This window comes from Lissotriton vulgaris, chromosome 1_1 (assembly GCF_964263255.1).
Source record: "Lissotriton vulgaris chromosome 1_1, aLisVul1.2, whole genome shotgun sequence".
Lineage (NCBI taxonomy): Eukaryota > Metazoa > Chordata > Amphibia > Caudata > Salamandridae > Lissotriton > Lissotriton vulgaris.
The window spans coordinates 1,532,305,327-1,532,322,132 of NC_141685.1; the positions used below are offsets into that span (position 1 = coordinate 1,532,305,327).

The following is a 16,806-nucleotide window of genomic DNA, read 5'->3' on the forward strand; positions in this document are numbered from 1 at the left end:
TGTGTGTGTGAGGGAAGGAGGCACAGGCCTTCGACCTTGGCCGGAGGCCCTGCGTGGGAGTGGACTCTGTTTGCACTCTAGAGAGTGTCACTCCTTTAGACTCGAGCGTGGGGGGCGGGGTGCTCCATTTCAAGTGACTCAATTCTAAAAGTTTTACTTTTTGGAAATCGATCTTCACTTTTGAGCTAATCCAGTCATTGTGCTCAAGTTTGCAGCTTTAAGCTAGGGCGTTATGCTGCCTCTGAGCGCTTCAGTTTTTCGTAGCTAAAGGAAGCAAAGGCGGTTAGGAAATTTGCCGAGGAGCACAACTGAGCTGGTTCTCCGTGTAACTTTTTTTTTTTTTAAACACAAGCATTGCACTTAAATTCTTTGCTGAACCATGCTCAAAATAAAAAAAACTAAGGGGCAGTTTCAGGGTCACTGCAGAAGACACCGCCCGCTCTTACTGCCCTCACATGTCCCAGAATTTTACTTGCCCTTTATTTCACCCAGATTTAATATCTGGAGGGGCTGCGCCTATGGCCACTGTTTAATTACCTACAACAGTCACAGACAGTGTAAAATGCAGATGAAATTGTGCTTCATGGTAAAGGGTGCAGCAGGAAACAAACGGGGTGCTCCCATCACGGAGCTGGCAAAACCCGTGCAGCGCCGAGAAGCCACAATCCTGGCACCATGCATTATGAAAAAAACTTTGCCAGGCGCGTCTCGAATGTGTACTCCAAAGGAGAGAACCTTCATTACCTATACGGGTAAAAGCGCTTTACATTAAAGCACTGGACCAATGATTTATCTGAATATTGTCGATATCAGCTGCCACCCACGTCACAAGCCGATGCTGCTTCTAGTGCCTACTCCAGGGGCTAACATTTCTAAAGCACTTCCACTTTTAGTAGACACGGTAACAACGCCGAGATTTCTTTACATTAAGGTCAATTCTTATAGGTTACCAAGACCACACAGCTAGAAAATAGCAGGGTTTCAACCCCCCTCTCCCGAGTCAACGTCATCACACGTGTGCCGCCTGTTGTCTAAATCTCCTATAGTTACAAATGGCAAGGAGGTGCTACTAAGCGGCCGCTGGGACGGGCTGGGTACTGGGCACACACAGACAGATTTTGAGCATCAAGTACTTCACAGGTCTTTAAAAGACCAATCACTTGTTAACGAGGCTTTGTTGTAAATACTGATAACACCAGAGGCGATTGCTCTGTGAGCAATCACCATACCATACTGTTTTGCAACTCTCTGCTAGAGCACAGAGAGCGCCGAAAAATGTACTAGTGTTTTCCCGTTTTTACATATAAATACAGACAAAGGAAAACTTGTTTTCCATCTGTATTTATATGTAAAAATCTGTTTAAACGGAAAACCAGGAGCCCTAATTATAGTCTCTCAACATTGCCGTGAGATCTTGCATCAAAGCAGCAGGCATTTGAACCATAGGTTTTTGTTGAAAAGATTCCTGAGGGCCTCGCAGGGTTCATAGTATTCCTCCTCGTCTTCATCTTCTTGATATGTTATTTGGAGCTGAGAAGGGTCATTTGCTGGACCAAAAGGGCCTTCATCAGCTGAATCCTCCAGATAGTGACTAGGAGGTAAAGGTGAGATATGTGTTACATCCTGATAGAATTGCCTTGAAGATTAAATTTTAGAGGTCAAAACTGGCGTAATTTGTAGAGATGTAGGCCTTTTACGCATATACATGGACAGGGAGTCAGTTTCCATTGAAATCACCATTATTGAGGATACCATCGACATTGAAATCATTGAGGTCGTCGACGGAAAAAGCATTGTCGACAATGTCATCGTTGACAGTGGGCTCAGAGAGATTACTATCATCGTCGACGTTGGACTTGTCGTTGGAATCTGTAACATCGTCGACGGCGTACTCGTCAACGAAAGCTGAATCTTCATCGACGGCGGATGCATCGTTGACAGGATCGACGTCGACGACGAAGTAGACGTCGACGAGATAGGCATCGTCGACGGCGATGAAATACTCCCCGACGGCGCTGTCGACGGAGTTCTCGTCGATGATGAGATTTTCTTCATCGACGCTGACAAATCACTCACCTTCCGAGGAGATTTCATCGGCGACGGAGCAGTTTTCGATGTCAACGGAGGCTCGGAAAGGGATTTTGAGGCAGTTTTCAGAGAAACTTTTACCTTTTGTCCAGCTATTACCTCAGAAGAGAAAGAGGACTTCTCTTTTTTTGAGGAAGAGTGGCCAGTCTCAGATTGAGATTTCTTCAGGGTCTTACTCTGTCTCTCAGGTGGATCTCCAGATCTATCCCTCTTCTTGGCCAAAGGGGTTGATGCCTGAGGACTTACCCTGCCTTCATCTCCAGATACCACGTCAGATGAAGCCTTCAACTTCTCCAGCCAAACCAAAAGCCTTCCTTCTCTGTCCTTCAAGGTCCTGGCAGGAAAGGATATACAGATCCTGCAATCCTTGACCTTGTGAGCTAGGTAAAGGCAGTAAATACATTCTTTATGTGGATCCTCAAAGTGCAATCTCTTCTTCCCACATGAAGAACAAGGCAAGAACAAGCTTTTCTTTGAAGAATCAGACATAATTTCTCACAAAGAAGCCAAAGTTAAGGAAAAAACGGAGCAGAGCTCAGGGAGACTCCCTGTCACACGAGGTGTGGTAGAAAATCTGAGGGTTTGCTTCTCTGTGGAAGGTTCTAAGAAGGTGCTGCAGCCTGATTGGCTGTGTTCCAAGTTTGGTTCTTGTTGCAAAAGGACTAAGATAGGCTAATGTAGTGACTTTGCTGTCCATAGTAGCCTGGTGTGTAATGTTATTATGACTATAATGTATATGTTTTATTGTACGGCGAGACTCCCACCTCATCGGCGGGGATGATTCTAAGCATGCAAAGATACACCAATACTGGATAACCAAGATTTCTCTGCACAAGGACTACAGCTTGATTGGCACAGCAGTAATGCACTCTTCATGGTGGCCCCTTCTGGCATATGGGGTCGCCAACTTTAACCCGCACACTGGCTGCTGCTCAATCGGTGCAGCAGCCACTTACTCACACCTTGCTACAGGGATCCCTCAATGCACCATGCTCCTTTTAAGCATTATACTTTTTCTCACAGGGCACACTGGACTTGGCATACAAGAAGTCATTGGTGTGCAAGGATCCAGGGCAGGTGGTCTTTGATTTCCCCGACATGGAAATGTGATTGATTGTCCGAGTCTTTAAGGTTTGTGCTAGGGGATGCTTCTTTTTTAAGTGCCCACTCCTTTGTCCTGCCCTTCCTCCAGAAAGCAGCCTGTCACAACAGGCGGAATTGCAAATCTGATAGCCCCACAACACAGGTCACAGGAGTGACTAGACGTTAACACCTGGATGTCAGCCACAGTGATATGTGCATCACAGGGCTATCAAAGGGCATCAGCCCTACTCTTTGTGATTCTCTTATCAGTTCAATCGCCTTCCTAAGATATGCCTGGAACTTTTCCGTGGCCTCTCTCAGAATCAAGGAGCGCCCTTTGAAATGTACTGAAGAGCTTGGCTCTTTTTTCCGGTATTGTGTGCCCCACCCAGTTCTCAGGAATAGAGCAATCCAAAAATCTGTTTTGGGGAATCCTTACCTCCCCATACTCTCCTCCAGTCAACCCTGGATATCTCAAAATAGAACCCAGAGTATTCCAACATATATACCCATTACATACATGTAACCACACATGCGTAGGCCTGGGCAGTGAACTTTGCTTCGTTTGCGGTATTTGCGGGCTTTTCTGCACTCCCCACTTCGCGGAGCTCGCGGAGGGCAGTGGCGTTTTTTCCACGCTCGCAATTGCGAACGGTGAGTTCGCGATCGCGAATGGAAAGTTTGCGAGCGCGAGCTGCCGCTCTGGTAGAATTTCTACCCGAGCGGCAGGAATACAAGCACAAACTGCAGTTCTCACTGCACTCCTCCACTTGCGGAAGTTCGCGGAGTTTTTTTGTAACTTCGCAGAGTTCCACGATCTACGCATGGGTCTACACATGTGTTGCAAACCACTACGTGCTAACTTAACGTAGGCTAAGGGTGAGTTAAGAACGCAGCAGTGGAACTTTACTCGACTGGGCCTGTAAGCCTCACTCCAGTGTCACAGGAGAAAAGGCATATTCACTCCTACTGATCACTATACAGTAGGATGCCACCACTGCACTCGTGCTACAAAACTTTCTGGTAAAGTCAGTAGCCTTTCACCACCATGAAGGTTTCACTTTGGGCAACCCTCCCGGTCACACAAAACCTCAATCTGTCATGGCACACATTGATGATCCGTGTTTATCCATGACTAAAATGTCAGCACTAAGGATCCAGATATCATTGCAGCTTGGGCACCCAGGGCAAAGGTGATCATCTGTCACCGTGTGAGAGAATTTTCCATCTTAATATAGAAGCAGCACAGGTGTTGCCCAAGTTATTTGCTGGAGTGTCAATTTTGGATAAAAGTTAATTTTGGGATGTATTCAGTGGAATGTTGAGCTTAGATGCCCTTCTTTCAAAAACGTCATGAAAGGGGATATGTCACCCTTAGGTGATACCATGGACAACGAACCAGAAGGAAATGTAGGTGTACACAATAAAACATATATGTACCAATGTCTCGTGTGGAATTTGACAACATTGCACCTGGATACCCTTCCAGGTGAGTTGTTGCTATTCAAATTAACGTAACTTAATCCAACAAAACATAACGCAACGTAACATGACATTTCATGACATGGCATAGCTCAGGCTTCCTCGTCCTCTTTGTTTGTGATAAAGGTAGATCTACAGACAAAGGATTGATGAGGGCCAAATGAGAAGCTTAGGAATTGCCAGGCATGTCTATTTGTTGATGATTACCACACTTATGTATGAGTGAGACATCCCAGAAATATTCTATTGCTTTACCAGAGAAGCACACAGTGAAGAAATGTAGCATGTTAATTATCCATGGTTCACGAATTGCATACAGGGTACCCTTTGTGGTAATTTAATGCTCAATGTCAAAAGTGGCCTGGTGCTGAGCAAGACACCAATAATGATTTCCAAGCCAACCCACTCAGCATCAAACTGGTGCGAGGAGATGTCAGGAATTGAATCAGTCGTATAAGTTCCCCTGATGGTATTCAAGAGGATCTGAACAATGGCAGAAGTCAACGGATGCTGCCATGGGAACTTCATCAAACCGAACAACACTTTCCTCACAAGAAGATTTGAAAAGCTCTTAAACATGCCCAATTTAGCTCACAGTTAAATGGCTGCTCTATCAATCAAGGTATAATAAGGTATTTCTTGGCAAATGTCACATTCCTCAGTAAATTGAGACTGCCAGGATGACATTTTATATATCAAGTTTATGTTTCCATTATTACTTTAAAGGACACGTGGTAACAGAACCAAAGATGGTGCCTTAAAAGCACAGATGAGGCACACTCTGCTTAAGTGAAAGATTCAGTAAACACATCTTCCCTTAGTAAACTAGAAGTGAAAATATGGAAAGTATATAGCTGTGTGTTCACAGATCCTAGCTCCAAAAAGGTAAATATTGAAATGAGAGAGCTAACAGACAATGTACAGAATTGTACAACCTGAATGCAACCTGCTACCATTCAAATCCCATTGTCTGCTTTCTCATTTTAAAAGTTTCGAATCATATAGATGACTCAGTTGAGTTGATTTACTTAGCTAGTTTTGATATCTTTTATGAGTATTGTTTTAAATAACAGAAGACAGAAAATATCTCATTAGTAATCTAAGTTTCTAAATATTAAAAAACATTTGTTAACGGAGAACACATTTTCCACTGTTCCAAGGATTGTTTTCAACCTTGCAACAGTCACATAATGTGCAACTCTTTCAAAGAAAAGTGTTAAGGTCCTTAATTCCATGGATAAAAATCACTAAGCTGCCATTCTAAAACTGCTTTCAAAACGTCTTCCTACAGAATAAGCCATTACGTAAGACTACAGTAACCCAACAATAACACAGCAGAATCTATCATGGAAAAAAATCAAGTACATTAGAAACTGTCTTTAAGCTTGCCAACAAGCACTACGAAATTAGTACGTGCACAGGAATCAGGTACACATCACAGTGGTTTATCAAAGTGAGAAATCTAACAGGGTAGAAAAAGAGGTAGAAAGAATTGCAGAACTGTACACGTGTTGCATAACATTTAAGTGTGTGCACAGAATGCCCACACAACCCAGTAATACAGATAAGTTAGATAGTCTTCTCGATTTACCTGTTTTGAGACAAGGAGAGCGTCTGGAGTAAAGGAAGCCAACATGAAGAAAAAACTTCTAGTGCTGTAACACTGTTATCATCAAGGTACAGTTCTCGTAACAGTACCTGGTTCTCTAAAATAGGAGGCTGGAAAAAAACAGTTATTTTTTTTGTGAATCAATATAAATGTGTACAAAAAATCATCTAAAGTTCAGAATCATGCAAGCCTAATCTGGTTATAATACAATAGTTCATTCTTTTATTTTTACTAACCCTAGAAGAAGGTCAAAGTCTTCTCCTTAAAAGCAAACACTTTTTCTTTCAATTTCTTTAACTGGATTCTACTAATCATTGTCACATATGAGAGTTATCGGTATGTTAGCATTGGTCTTCTTAATCAAAGTTCCAAACTCATGAAGAATCTAATGCAGGTAGACCAGACTAGAAAATGGACTGTTAATTATGGAATAATATGACAAATTGCAGTCTACAAATAACATTTCACGTGAAATTTGTAGTCCTTACTTTTGAAGAAACACATTTTAGGGTGTAAAAGTCATTCATTTTCCCCAAATAAGTGTCAGTTGTTAAGTGAAAGTGAAGTTTCAAATCAGTAAATAGTTATTCCTTGTAGGTATGTTAATTAGCAATAACCTATAGTATATAATATAGGTTACTGCATGGAGGTCAAATTGCTACCTTATACACTTAAAAAACATATTTAAATCAAATTATGTTTTAAGATCTGAAAAAGCACCAACGAAAAATATATTCAAGTGTTTCGACAAACAAAACATGCGAGTAAAAGTTGTATGGCGAGTGAGTTTCAGCCGTTGTCCGTGCAGGTAACAGCAGTGGGGCTTCAGAGGGGAGAATAATTATTTATTTAATTTCTCCTAGGCATCGTCCCTTGAAATTTCCCCCTAGGTGGCCCCACACCCCACCGCTGCTACCTGCATGGACACCGGCTGGTAAGTTGCTACTATTACATGGCTATCAGTATCAACACTACAGCACTTTCAGTGACCCACACCATGTCAAAACTTCAGTTCCATTTAAAGGTCACTGAGGGACCACAGTTTTCTTGGATAAAGAGAGGTTCGATGGAATTGCCATCGCAAAGATAGAAATGATCAAAATCTACAATTACATGGAAGAAACATTATGATGAGTCATTGAAAATACCTGTAAGAGAGGAGGGTGAAAAGAGTAATATAACACGTTTCTGAACAAAGAAATCCTCATTTAAGAATTCATTTTGGAATAGAACTCAATATAGAAGTATTTGCGATAGAAATGGACTGGTCCCCATGTACCACTTCACATTTCAGAAACAGGGATGTTCACAAACAGTTCTGCAATTGCTGCATTTTCTTTAGAGAGTGATCTGAATGGGTTTATGCAAGTGGACAATAGGAATCTCTGGAACATAAGCAAATGCAAGAAACTATTCATCTATATATGGTGTTTTCACAATGAAGCCCCCGCAATAAGTGTAAAAACAACAATTGATGGACAGATTACAGAACAATGTCATACATTCACCCCAGTACAACGATCTGGGCCTAAATCCATTGTTTTGTTTGCACTCCACACCACCCAGTTCAGACATGGCATATGCAAATCAGCTTGACCCTGTGCCTCATGGGAACAGTCCAGCCCGAACTGCCAAGCCATGTCTTTCCTGGACCGGAATCAAGCATCCTAGGTCCGGTTTCTGGATATCAGCCGTCTTCAGCCAGGATAGCTTGACTCCAGTAGTGTGGAGAGCATGGGACTCACGTCTGAGCATACCCATCCCACTCGGGGTGACAATTGCAAAAACAACAATTGATGGACAGAATGCAGAACAATGTCATACATTCCCCCCAGTACAAAGATCTGGGCCTAAATCCATCGTTTTTTTGTACTCCACACAACCCCAGTTCAGACATGGCCACATGCAAATCGGCTTGACCCTGTGCCTCATGGGAACAGTCCAGCCTGAACTGCCTAGCCATGTCTTTCCTGGACCGGAATCAAGCATCCTAGGCCCGGTTTCTGGCTATCAGCCGTCTTCAGCCAGCATAGCTTGACTCCAGTAGTGTGGAGAGCATGGGACTCGCGTCTGAGCATACCCGTCCCACTCGGGGTGACAATTGCAAAAACAATTGATAGACAGAATGCAGAACAATGTCATACATTCACCCCAGTACAAAGATCTGGGCCTAAATCCATCGTTTTTTTGCACTCCACACCACCCCAGTTCAGATATGGCCATATGCAAATCAGCTTGACCCTGTGCCTCATGGGAACAGTCCAGCCCGAACTGCCAAGCCATGTCTTTCCTGGACCGGAATCAGGCATCCTAGGACAGGTTTCTGGCTATCAGCCGCCTTCAGCCAGGATAGCTTGACTCCAGAAGTGTGGAGAGCATGGGACTCACGTCTGAGCACACCCATCCCACTCGGTGTGACAATTGCAAAAACAACAATCGATGGACAGAATGCAGAAAAATGTCATACATTCACCCCAGTACAAAGATCTGGGCCTAAATCCATCGATTTTTTGTGGTTTTTGCATTTGTCACCCCGAGTGGGATGGGTATGCTCAGACGTGAGTCCCATGCTCTCCACACCACTGGATTCAAGCAAGCCGGGCTGAAGACGGCTGAAATGCCAGAAACCGGTCCTACATGCACAAAACTTTGTGAAACACTTACAAACTTTTTCTTTTTCATTTACGAAGACACACAAACTGCATGACCCAGAATGCACAGGGGCAATCCAGCTGAGAGGTGAAGCAGCGTGCGCCCAATCCTGTTTACTGTTTAAGGGCTCCCGTGAGCCTCCCTAGCTGACGAGCTAGTGGTGCTGCACCTGGGCACCCGGGAGGCATCGAAGCCTGTGACTGTTGTTGGGCAGCCTACTCAGCAGCCTCATTGCTTATCTCTACTGATGAAGGATATTGATCCAGAAACACAAGTCGAGTCTCGTGTCTAGAGATGCCTGGAGATACCAAGTACCTACTTGCACCAAACTTGGTGAAACACTTACAAACTTTTTCTTTTTCATTTGCGAAGACACACGAACTGCATGACCCAGAATACACAGGGGAATCCAGCTGAGAGGTGGAGCAGCGTGCGCCCAATCCTGTTTAATCTTTTCTCTTGTGTCAGGCCTTCCTTGAGCTCAGTGAACATTTTGGAAGGTTACTACTGTGTCCCTCCCTGTGAGCTCGTCCATTGTAAATACGCTTTGGTTGGAATAGATAAAAGGCCACTCTGGCCAGCGGCAGACACACAACCAGGATTTTGAAACAGAGTTTGCAGAGTCAGTGGCGATCAGATGACATGAGCGTGCTTTCTTCGTGGCAAGCTGCTGTTGCGCCATTAAAAAAATGAAAAAAACGAGCATTGGCCACGCAGCCGTAAAAGTACTACCTTGGCGTTTGCATATCCAGGGCGAAATTAGATAAAGCACACTTTATTGATATATAAACAATCAATGTTATTTTTCATGAGTTAATGCAAAAGTGTATGCTGTATCTGGAATAATGGTATGGTTGTTTACCTAAAACTTTAGACTGATGCATGTTCTAAGATGGCGGCATCAGGATAACAACATTGTTTGTCCTCCTTCTATGTCAACGGAATGCTAATTATGATTTGGAGCATTGATAAGCAATGGCGGCTGCGGCGCCTAACGTGCAACAATTGACGAAGGCTAAGCGCCGAAAGCGTCTTGATGTGCTGAGGTTTCCAATAAAATTGGTTGGAAACCGCCCCTGCCAGTGCTGTTTTCTTTATCTTGAGGAATTGCCTGGTGGAATTTGGTAGCTGTAATAATATATATATATATATATATATATATATATATATATATATATATATATATATATATATATATATATATATATATGTTCAACGAATAAAGATGATGGTGTTATGAGCCCCGCTGTGCCTCCCGAATCTGATTCAACTGATGATGATTAGCTGTGGACATATTTAGCGTGAGGCGGCTTGAAGCAGCAGAGCGCTGGGTAGGCACTCCCTTAAGTGTTCCAGGAGTCGTTGGCATGTACGGAGACTCTTGGACCGCATTGCGGTACTGAGGCAACAGAGTGACGCTATCAATCGGACAGTCCATACTTTATGGAGGGAACCGCTACTTTACTGGCATCCCCAACGCTGCGGCCAAAGACACTGTAAGGCTGGGAATGCGGGATGAATACACCACAACAGCCCAGAATGAATAGCCCAGCCCTCACCTGAACTTGTAGCACATCGGCCTTCCAATGGGGCAAATGAAAAACACGCCAATAACGGAGCCGCTGACAGCAGGTTAGAAATGCTGCCTGCTGGGAAATGGAGTACACTTGAGGAAAACGACGACTCCGTGCCACGTTTTTGAGGTGCCCCACACTACTTCAGTGTTGGAGAGCATAAAAGACATGGACAAGGGGACTGTGTGTAACAGTGGCACTGAGACATTGAGGGCGTTTGATAAAGGAAACTCTCCGAAACGCGTCATGCCTGATGTTCAACGAATAAAGATGATGGTGTTATGAGCCCCGCTGTGCCTCCTGAATCTGATTCAACTGATGATGATTAGCTGCGGAAATATATATATATATAAATATGCCGTTTCACCTTGTCCAAAGAACGAGGCTCACTCACCACAGATAAAATTCACTGTGCACCCACAAGAGTCTGCGCGTAACTTCAATGTTTCATAGTGTGCCCAACGCGTTTCAGATATTCCATTCCTTGATCACGGGCTGACGATAAAGGACAACAGAGTCAAATACAGGGCTCTCTTTAAATATCCAAGTGCTTACTTTATTACGCTCAGGTGAGCACATCATCATTTGCTATGCAACTTGGGAAATGAAGTCCATTACCATACAAAGCATATCGTCATAGTTCATAGTTCTTGTAGCAATTTTGTAACAACCCTGATAAGTTGTGAAGGCCACGTAGATTGTCTGGTGAGCAAATTCCACAATCTGTGGTCCTGACAGGCTCTATATTCAAAGGGCCCCAGGTCCGCCATACCAGTCCTGGCGGGGGTGCGCCTCCACGGCTTGGACTGCCGTGTTTACATGACGTTTCACCCTTGTCCAAAGAACGAGGCTCACTCACCACAGATAAAATTCACTGTGCACCCACAAGAGTCTGCGCGTAACTTCAATGTTTCATAGTGTGCCCAACGCGTTTCAGATATTCCAATCCTTGATCACGGGCTGACGATAAAGGACAACAGAGTCAAATACAGGGCTCTCTTTAAATATCCAAGTGCTTACTTTATTACGCTCGGGTGAGCACATCATCATTCGCTATGCAACTTGGGAAATGAAGTCCATTACCATACAAAGCATATCGTCATAGTTCATAGTTCTTGTAGCAATTTTGTAACAACCCTGATAAGTTGTGAAGGCCACGTAGATTGTCTGGTGAGCAAATTCCACAATCTGTGGTCCTGACAGGCTCTATATTCAAAGAGCCCCAGGTCCGCCATACCAGTCCTGGCGGGGGTGCGCCTCCACGGCTTGGACTGCCGTGTTTACATGCCGTTTCACCTTGTCCAAAGAACGAGGCTCACTCACCACAGATAAAATTCACTGTGCACCCACAAGAGTCTGCGCGTAACTTCAATGTTTCATAGTGTGCCCAACGCGTTTCAGATATTCCAATCCTTGATCACGGGCTGACGATAAAGGACAACAGAGTCAAATACAGGGCTCTCTTTAAATATCCAAGTGCTTACTTTATTACGCTCAGGTGAGCACATCATCATTCGCTATGCAACTTGGGAAATGAAGTCCATTACCATACAAAGCATATCGTCATAGTTCATAGTTCTTGTAGCAATTTTGTAACAACCCTAATAAGTTGTGAAGGCCACGTAGATTGTCTGGTGAGCAAATTCCACAATCGGTGGTCCTGACAGGCTCTATATTCAAAGGGCCCCAGGTCCGCCATACCAGTCCTGGCGGGGGTGCGCCTCCACGGCTTGGACTGCCGTGTTTACATGCCGTTTCACCTTGTCCAAAGAACGAGGCTCACTCACCACAGATAAAATTCACTGGGCACACTATGAAACATTGAAGTTACGCGCAGACTCTTGTGGGTGCACAGTGAATTTTATCTGTGGTGAGTGAGCCTCGTTCTTTGGACAAGGTGAAACGGCATATATATAAATATATATATATTTGTTTTTTCCACAAAGAATCAAGACAATAATGTTTCAAAGAGGTGCACATCTCCGCCTTGCGAATGTCTAGTAATTAAATCTAGCTAACAGGGCTGTAGATGCAGCAACTATTCTGGTAGAGTGCACTTTAAGCTTTGCAGTCAATGGTTTCCTGCTTTGTCATGGCAAAACGTAATTGCTGTAGAAACCCAATGAGCTATACTGCTCCAAGATAAAGCGTGACCTTTTCTAAGCAGAGAAAAATAAATCAGAAACTGGTCTGATATTCTTTTACTTGATATCCTTTTATAGAAAACTTTAGCACAAATCAACATAGCAGTGAAAGCTTTTGACTGTACATGCATACTAACATCCATCTTGTTGTAGCTAAGAGATTAGCGGGGAATAGACCACTGTAATGAGCAGAGAAAGCATATAATGATAAATTCTCATACTCAACAGGATGACCGCAGGGAAAATGAGCAAGTTTGTAATCTTTGGATAAGCCTGTGATTAATACAAAACAATAGAACTTAGAAAACAGAATGTTGAAGAAGCAGAATGTATGAGAGTCTGTTGTCAGGAAGGCCTTCGGGTTACAGGACAAGATAGGCGTTTGTAAGATATGGTTAACTGTTGGGGAGGGCCCAGAAGAGAAGGGAGAATGGATGAAGGATTTGTGAAAAAGTCAGAGCCAAGTCTTCCCCACCCAGCTGTAACTCTGTTATAGAGCTGGAGTGCTTTAAGTTTGGGAGGATTGAAGCAGGTGTGTTTCAGGTGTGTGAAAGTCAAGTAAAGGCTGCCAGATGTGAGTAAATTTAGTATCAGACAGAAAGTACAATTCTATGGGGTAATAACTCCTTAGCCATAATATGCCAAAGGCGGGTAAACTATAAGGCCACAGGGGGAGCACAGGGTCGCTTCTAAATAAGAGTAATAAGATGACTGCCACCCAAAACGTGGCCCAACAGACGCCAATCTGTGTGTGTCATGGCACCCAGGTCTGCAGGGCGGATGTCCAGGATCACTGTGAGACAGGAGGTAGGGCAGGGGGAGCCCAGAACACTCTTAATATGACCTAGGATTACTTTCCAATAGGAGGAAATAACTGAATATGACCACCATATGTGTTGAAAGTTGCCAGGGGCCAGGTTACAGCGCCAGCAATAATCCGATGCGGTGCGATAAATGGTGCTCAGGTGTGTTGGTGTATACCATTGTGCCATCAGTTTGTATGCTGACTCGCGTTGTACTTTACTGCAATAAGTCATGAGGATGTCTCCCCAGAGCATCTCCCACTACTTTTGGGAGATACCATCAGTGGTTTTAGTCTGCCATTGTGATTGATACTTATGTAAACGCGCTGGACCAGAGTGTTGAAGGACCTGGTAGGTACACAATATTAAATTTCTTGACCCATTATAAGCTGTTTCAAAAGGAGTGAATTGTCTTGTCGCCCCTCGGATATTTGTGGTATTTAGTGCCCAGTGGCGCAGCTGACAATATTGTAGCCGAGCCGTTTCAGGTATTTGGAATTCCTGTTGACACTGTACGAATGTTTTAATTGAGTTTCCCGCGAACAGGTCAAGCAGTGTGGCAGTCGCTCCTCTTCCAAAAGAAAAAGGCGTGGAGTTCCAGGGCTGGAGTGAAGTCTGGCTTTCAGGCCAGGGGAGTGTTTGGGGAGGGAAATTTAGTGAGTTTGCGTTTGAGTGCAATCTTAAGTCAGATTTCAATAACTGTCCTGGTTAGGCATGGGCGGAAAATCCGTTCCGCTCGCGGATTTTGCGGATTTTCGGGAAATCCGCAATCCGCGAGATTTGCGAATTTCCCGCAAAATCCGCAAATCCGCGAGCAGCGGATTTTGCTCGCACTGCTCGCACTGTTCGCGTGAGTTCGCGCCCCGCGAATAAGTGCAAAATTGCAGAAATACGATCTTAGCAAAACTGAAAGTAACTACTTACCAGGTTCAAAAGTTCAGGCTCATCATTAGTAGCCATTTCCTGTAGTGCTTCCTGAGGGGCCCCTCCAGAGTTCAGTTGCCAGTTGAAACTATTATGTGACCCTGCTCTGAACCTCAGAATAGTTACACATATGCCACAAAGGTCCTGAATTACAGCTAAGGGAGACAAGCAGGAGCCAGGCTGGAAGTTAAAATCCATTAATCAGCCCCTAATTCATTATTGTCAGTTGGGGCAGGGCAGGTGTTGTAACTAATTTTGCAACAATGAAAGCACTTAGCAAGTGCAAAAGATCACTAATCAGGGCGCACTAAGGAAGCAGGTGCCAGCTAAAAAAATATTCTGTGACACATTAATCAGCCCCAAATTAATTCAGGTCACTTGAGGCAGGGAAGGTGTGCTTTGCTTTGCCGAAAATAATGTACACTGGACAACCAGAGGGTGTGGTGATGAAACAGAGGGTGGCATGGGTGGGCCAGAGGGTGGCATGAGTAGTCAGAGAGTGGCAGTGGTGACAGAGAGTGGCAGTGATGAAGAAGAGTGTCCCAAACAGGCTGGACACGTAGAAACAACAAGTTCGCAAAACTTGCGACCCGACAGGTAAGTTCGCAAATTGCGAAATTGTAAAAACCCTCGCGAACTGGCAGAAACACGGGCGAACACAAAAAAAAAATCCGCAAATTCGCGGGAATTCGCGGATTTTGCGGATTGCGAATCCGCAAATCCGCAAAATTCGCGAACGCGAGATCCGCAAAATTCGCCCATGCTTAGTCCTGGTGGGTGTTGCAATTATAGGCACTCCGAAGACGCGCATGCTAAGGGAACCAAGCAAGGTCCCAAGGGGATCTACAGGCAACAGCCCGATCCATGTGGAACCAGTGCTTCTCGGTCTCCTGAGCAGCCCATTCCAATATGAAACAGAGCAGTGATACCCAAAAGTAGTCCAGGAGATTGATGTAGACGAGTCCCCCTGATCCCTGGGGAGCATCAAGACAGAGTTGGAGAATCTGGGTAACTTTCCTCCAAATAAAGGCAAGGATGTCCCTTTGAAGATGTATGACGTAGTCCTGTGGGATAGAGGTTGGCAGTGTTTGAAACAGGTAAAAGATTTTAGGGAGAATGGACATTTTGACAGTGTTAAGCCGTCCCAGCCAGGACACATGCAGAAGCCACCAGTGGCAGAGATTATGTTAGATAGATTTGCGATAAGATGCCCAATTAGCTTTCATCCATGACGATAGAGTGGAGGTCAAATGGAGACCCAGATATAGAATAGTATGCGGCCCTACTGAAAAGTTGCAAGATAACATATTGTGGATAGGTCCAGTTTGAAGATCGTGAGATTCAAAGCTTGGGATTTGGACATGTCAATCTTAAGGCAGGAGACCCATTCAAATACGATTAGAGCATGAACTACCGCAGGAAGAGACATAGCTGGCTGGCTGAGTGCAAGCAATAGGTCATCTGCAAACATTTTCAATTTCTGATTGCACCCACCAAAATGAATGCCGACAATGGACTCCGTCTGCCAGATAGTGATAGCTAGGGTTTCCACCGCTAGGGCAAATTGCAAGGGTAAGACAGGCAACCCCTGTAGAGTGCCTCTCATCAGGTGGATGGGCTGCGTGTATTTTCCATTACCGAATAATAGCGGTAGGAGCTGTATAGGATGCCATAATTCGGAATATCATGCTCGGCCCGAGACCTGTTCTCCTAAGCACCGCCCTGAGGAACGGCCTGCTAACCCTATCAAAATCCGCCACCGCGTCAAGCGAGAGAAGACAGGAGGGAATATTATGGCGGTGAGCCTTCTCCACAAGATGAGGAACTCGACAGATGTTATCTGCCACTTGTCAATTGCAGATTAGGCCAACTTGGTCTGATGAGACCAGAGAGATAGGGTTCCAAGTGGTTCCCCAAGATCTTGGTGTAGATCTTTGCATTCATGTTTAAAAGTACAATGGGACAATAGGAGGTGCATAGAGAGGGGTGCATGCCTGATTCAGGGGAGAATGAGTTAAAAAGCACTATGAGTCAATCTTGGATGAGATGAAGGAAGGCTTTGTAGAACGCAACTGGCAAGACGTCAGAGTCAGGATGTTTACCAACAGACAAGCCCTGTAAAGCCCGCTGCAGCTCAGCGAGGGTGATAGGGCTCTCCAGAATTCTGCATTGGCCAAGTCCAATGGGTCCCATGAGTCAAGCAAGGAGTCTATGAGTGAATGTGAGGCATTGTCATCAGAAAAAAGGGCATGATAAAAGCCATGGAATGTCTGTTTCACCTGCTCAGCAGTGGCCCAGCAATCAGTATAGGTCTTAATCTTAGCTATATGTGTACGAGAATGTTGCTGGAATAGTCTACGGAAAAGAAGCGCTGTCACCTTGTATCCCCCCACTCTTCGTAATATTGCTGGTTTAGAGCAAGGAAGGATCGATCTGCTTTATTTGTT

At 44.4% G+C, this 16,806-nt stretch overlaps 1 protein-coding gene across 2 annotated transcripts in view; it reads right to left on the reverse strand.

The window, feature by feature from the left end:
* The window catches only part of LRRIQ1 (leucine rich repeats and IQ motif containing 1), a 1,278,742-nt gene that overhangs the window by 833,511 nt on the left and 428,425 nt on the right, over positions 1-16,806 (reverse strand). For both annotated transcript variants that reach the window (XR_015295276.1, XM_086917996.1), the window contains exon 11: positions 6,245-6,372. Coding sequence is in view for 1 of the 2 variants with exons in the window: in XM_086917996.1 (XP_086774122.1) it covers positions 6,245-6,372 (128 nt within the window). In the remaining variant the exon portion in view is untranslated. The remainder of the gene's footprint in view (positions 1-6,244; positions 6,373-16,806) is intronic.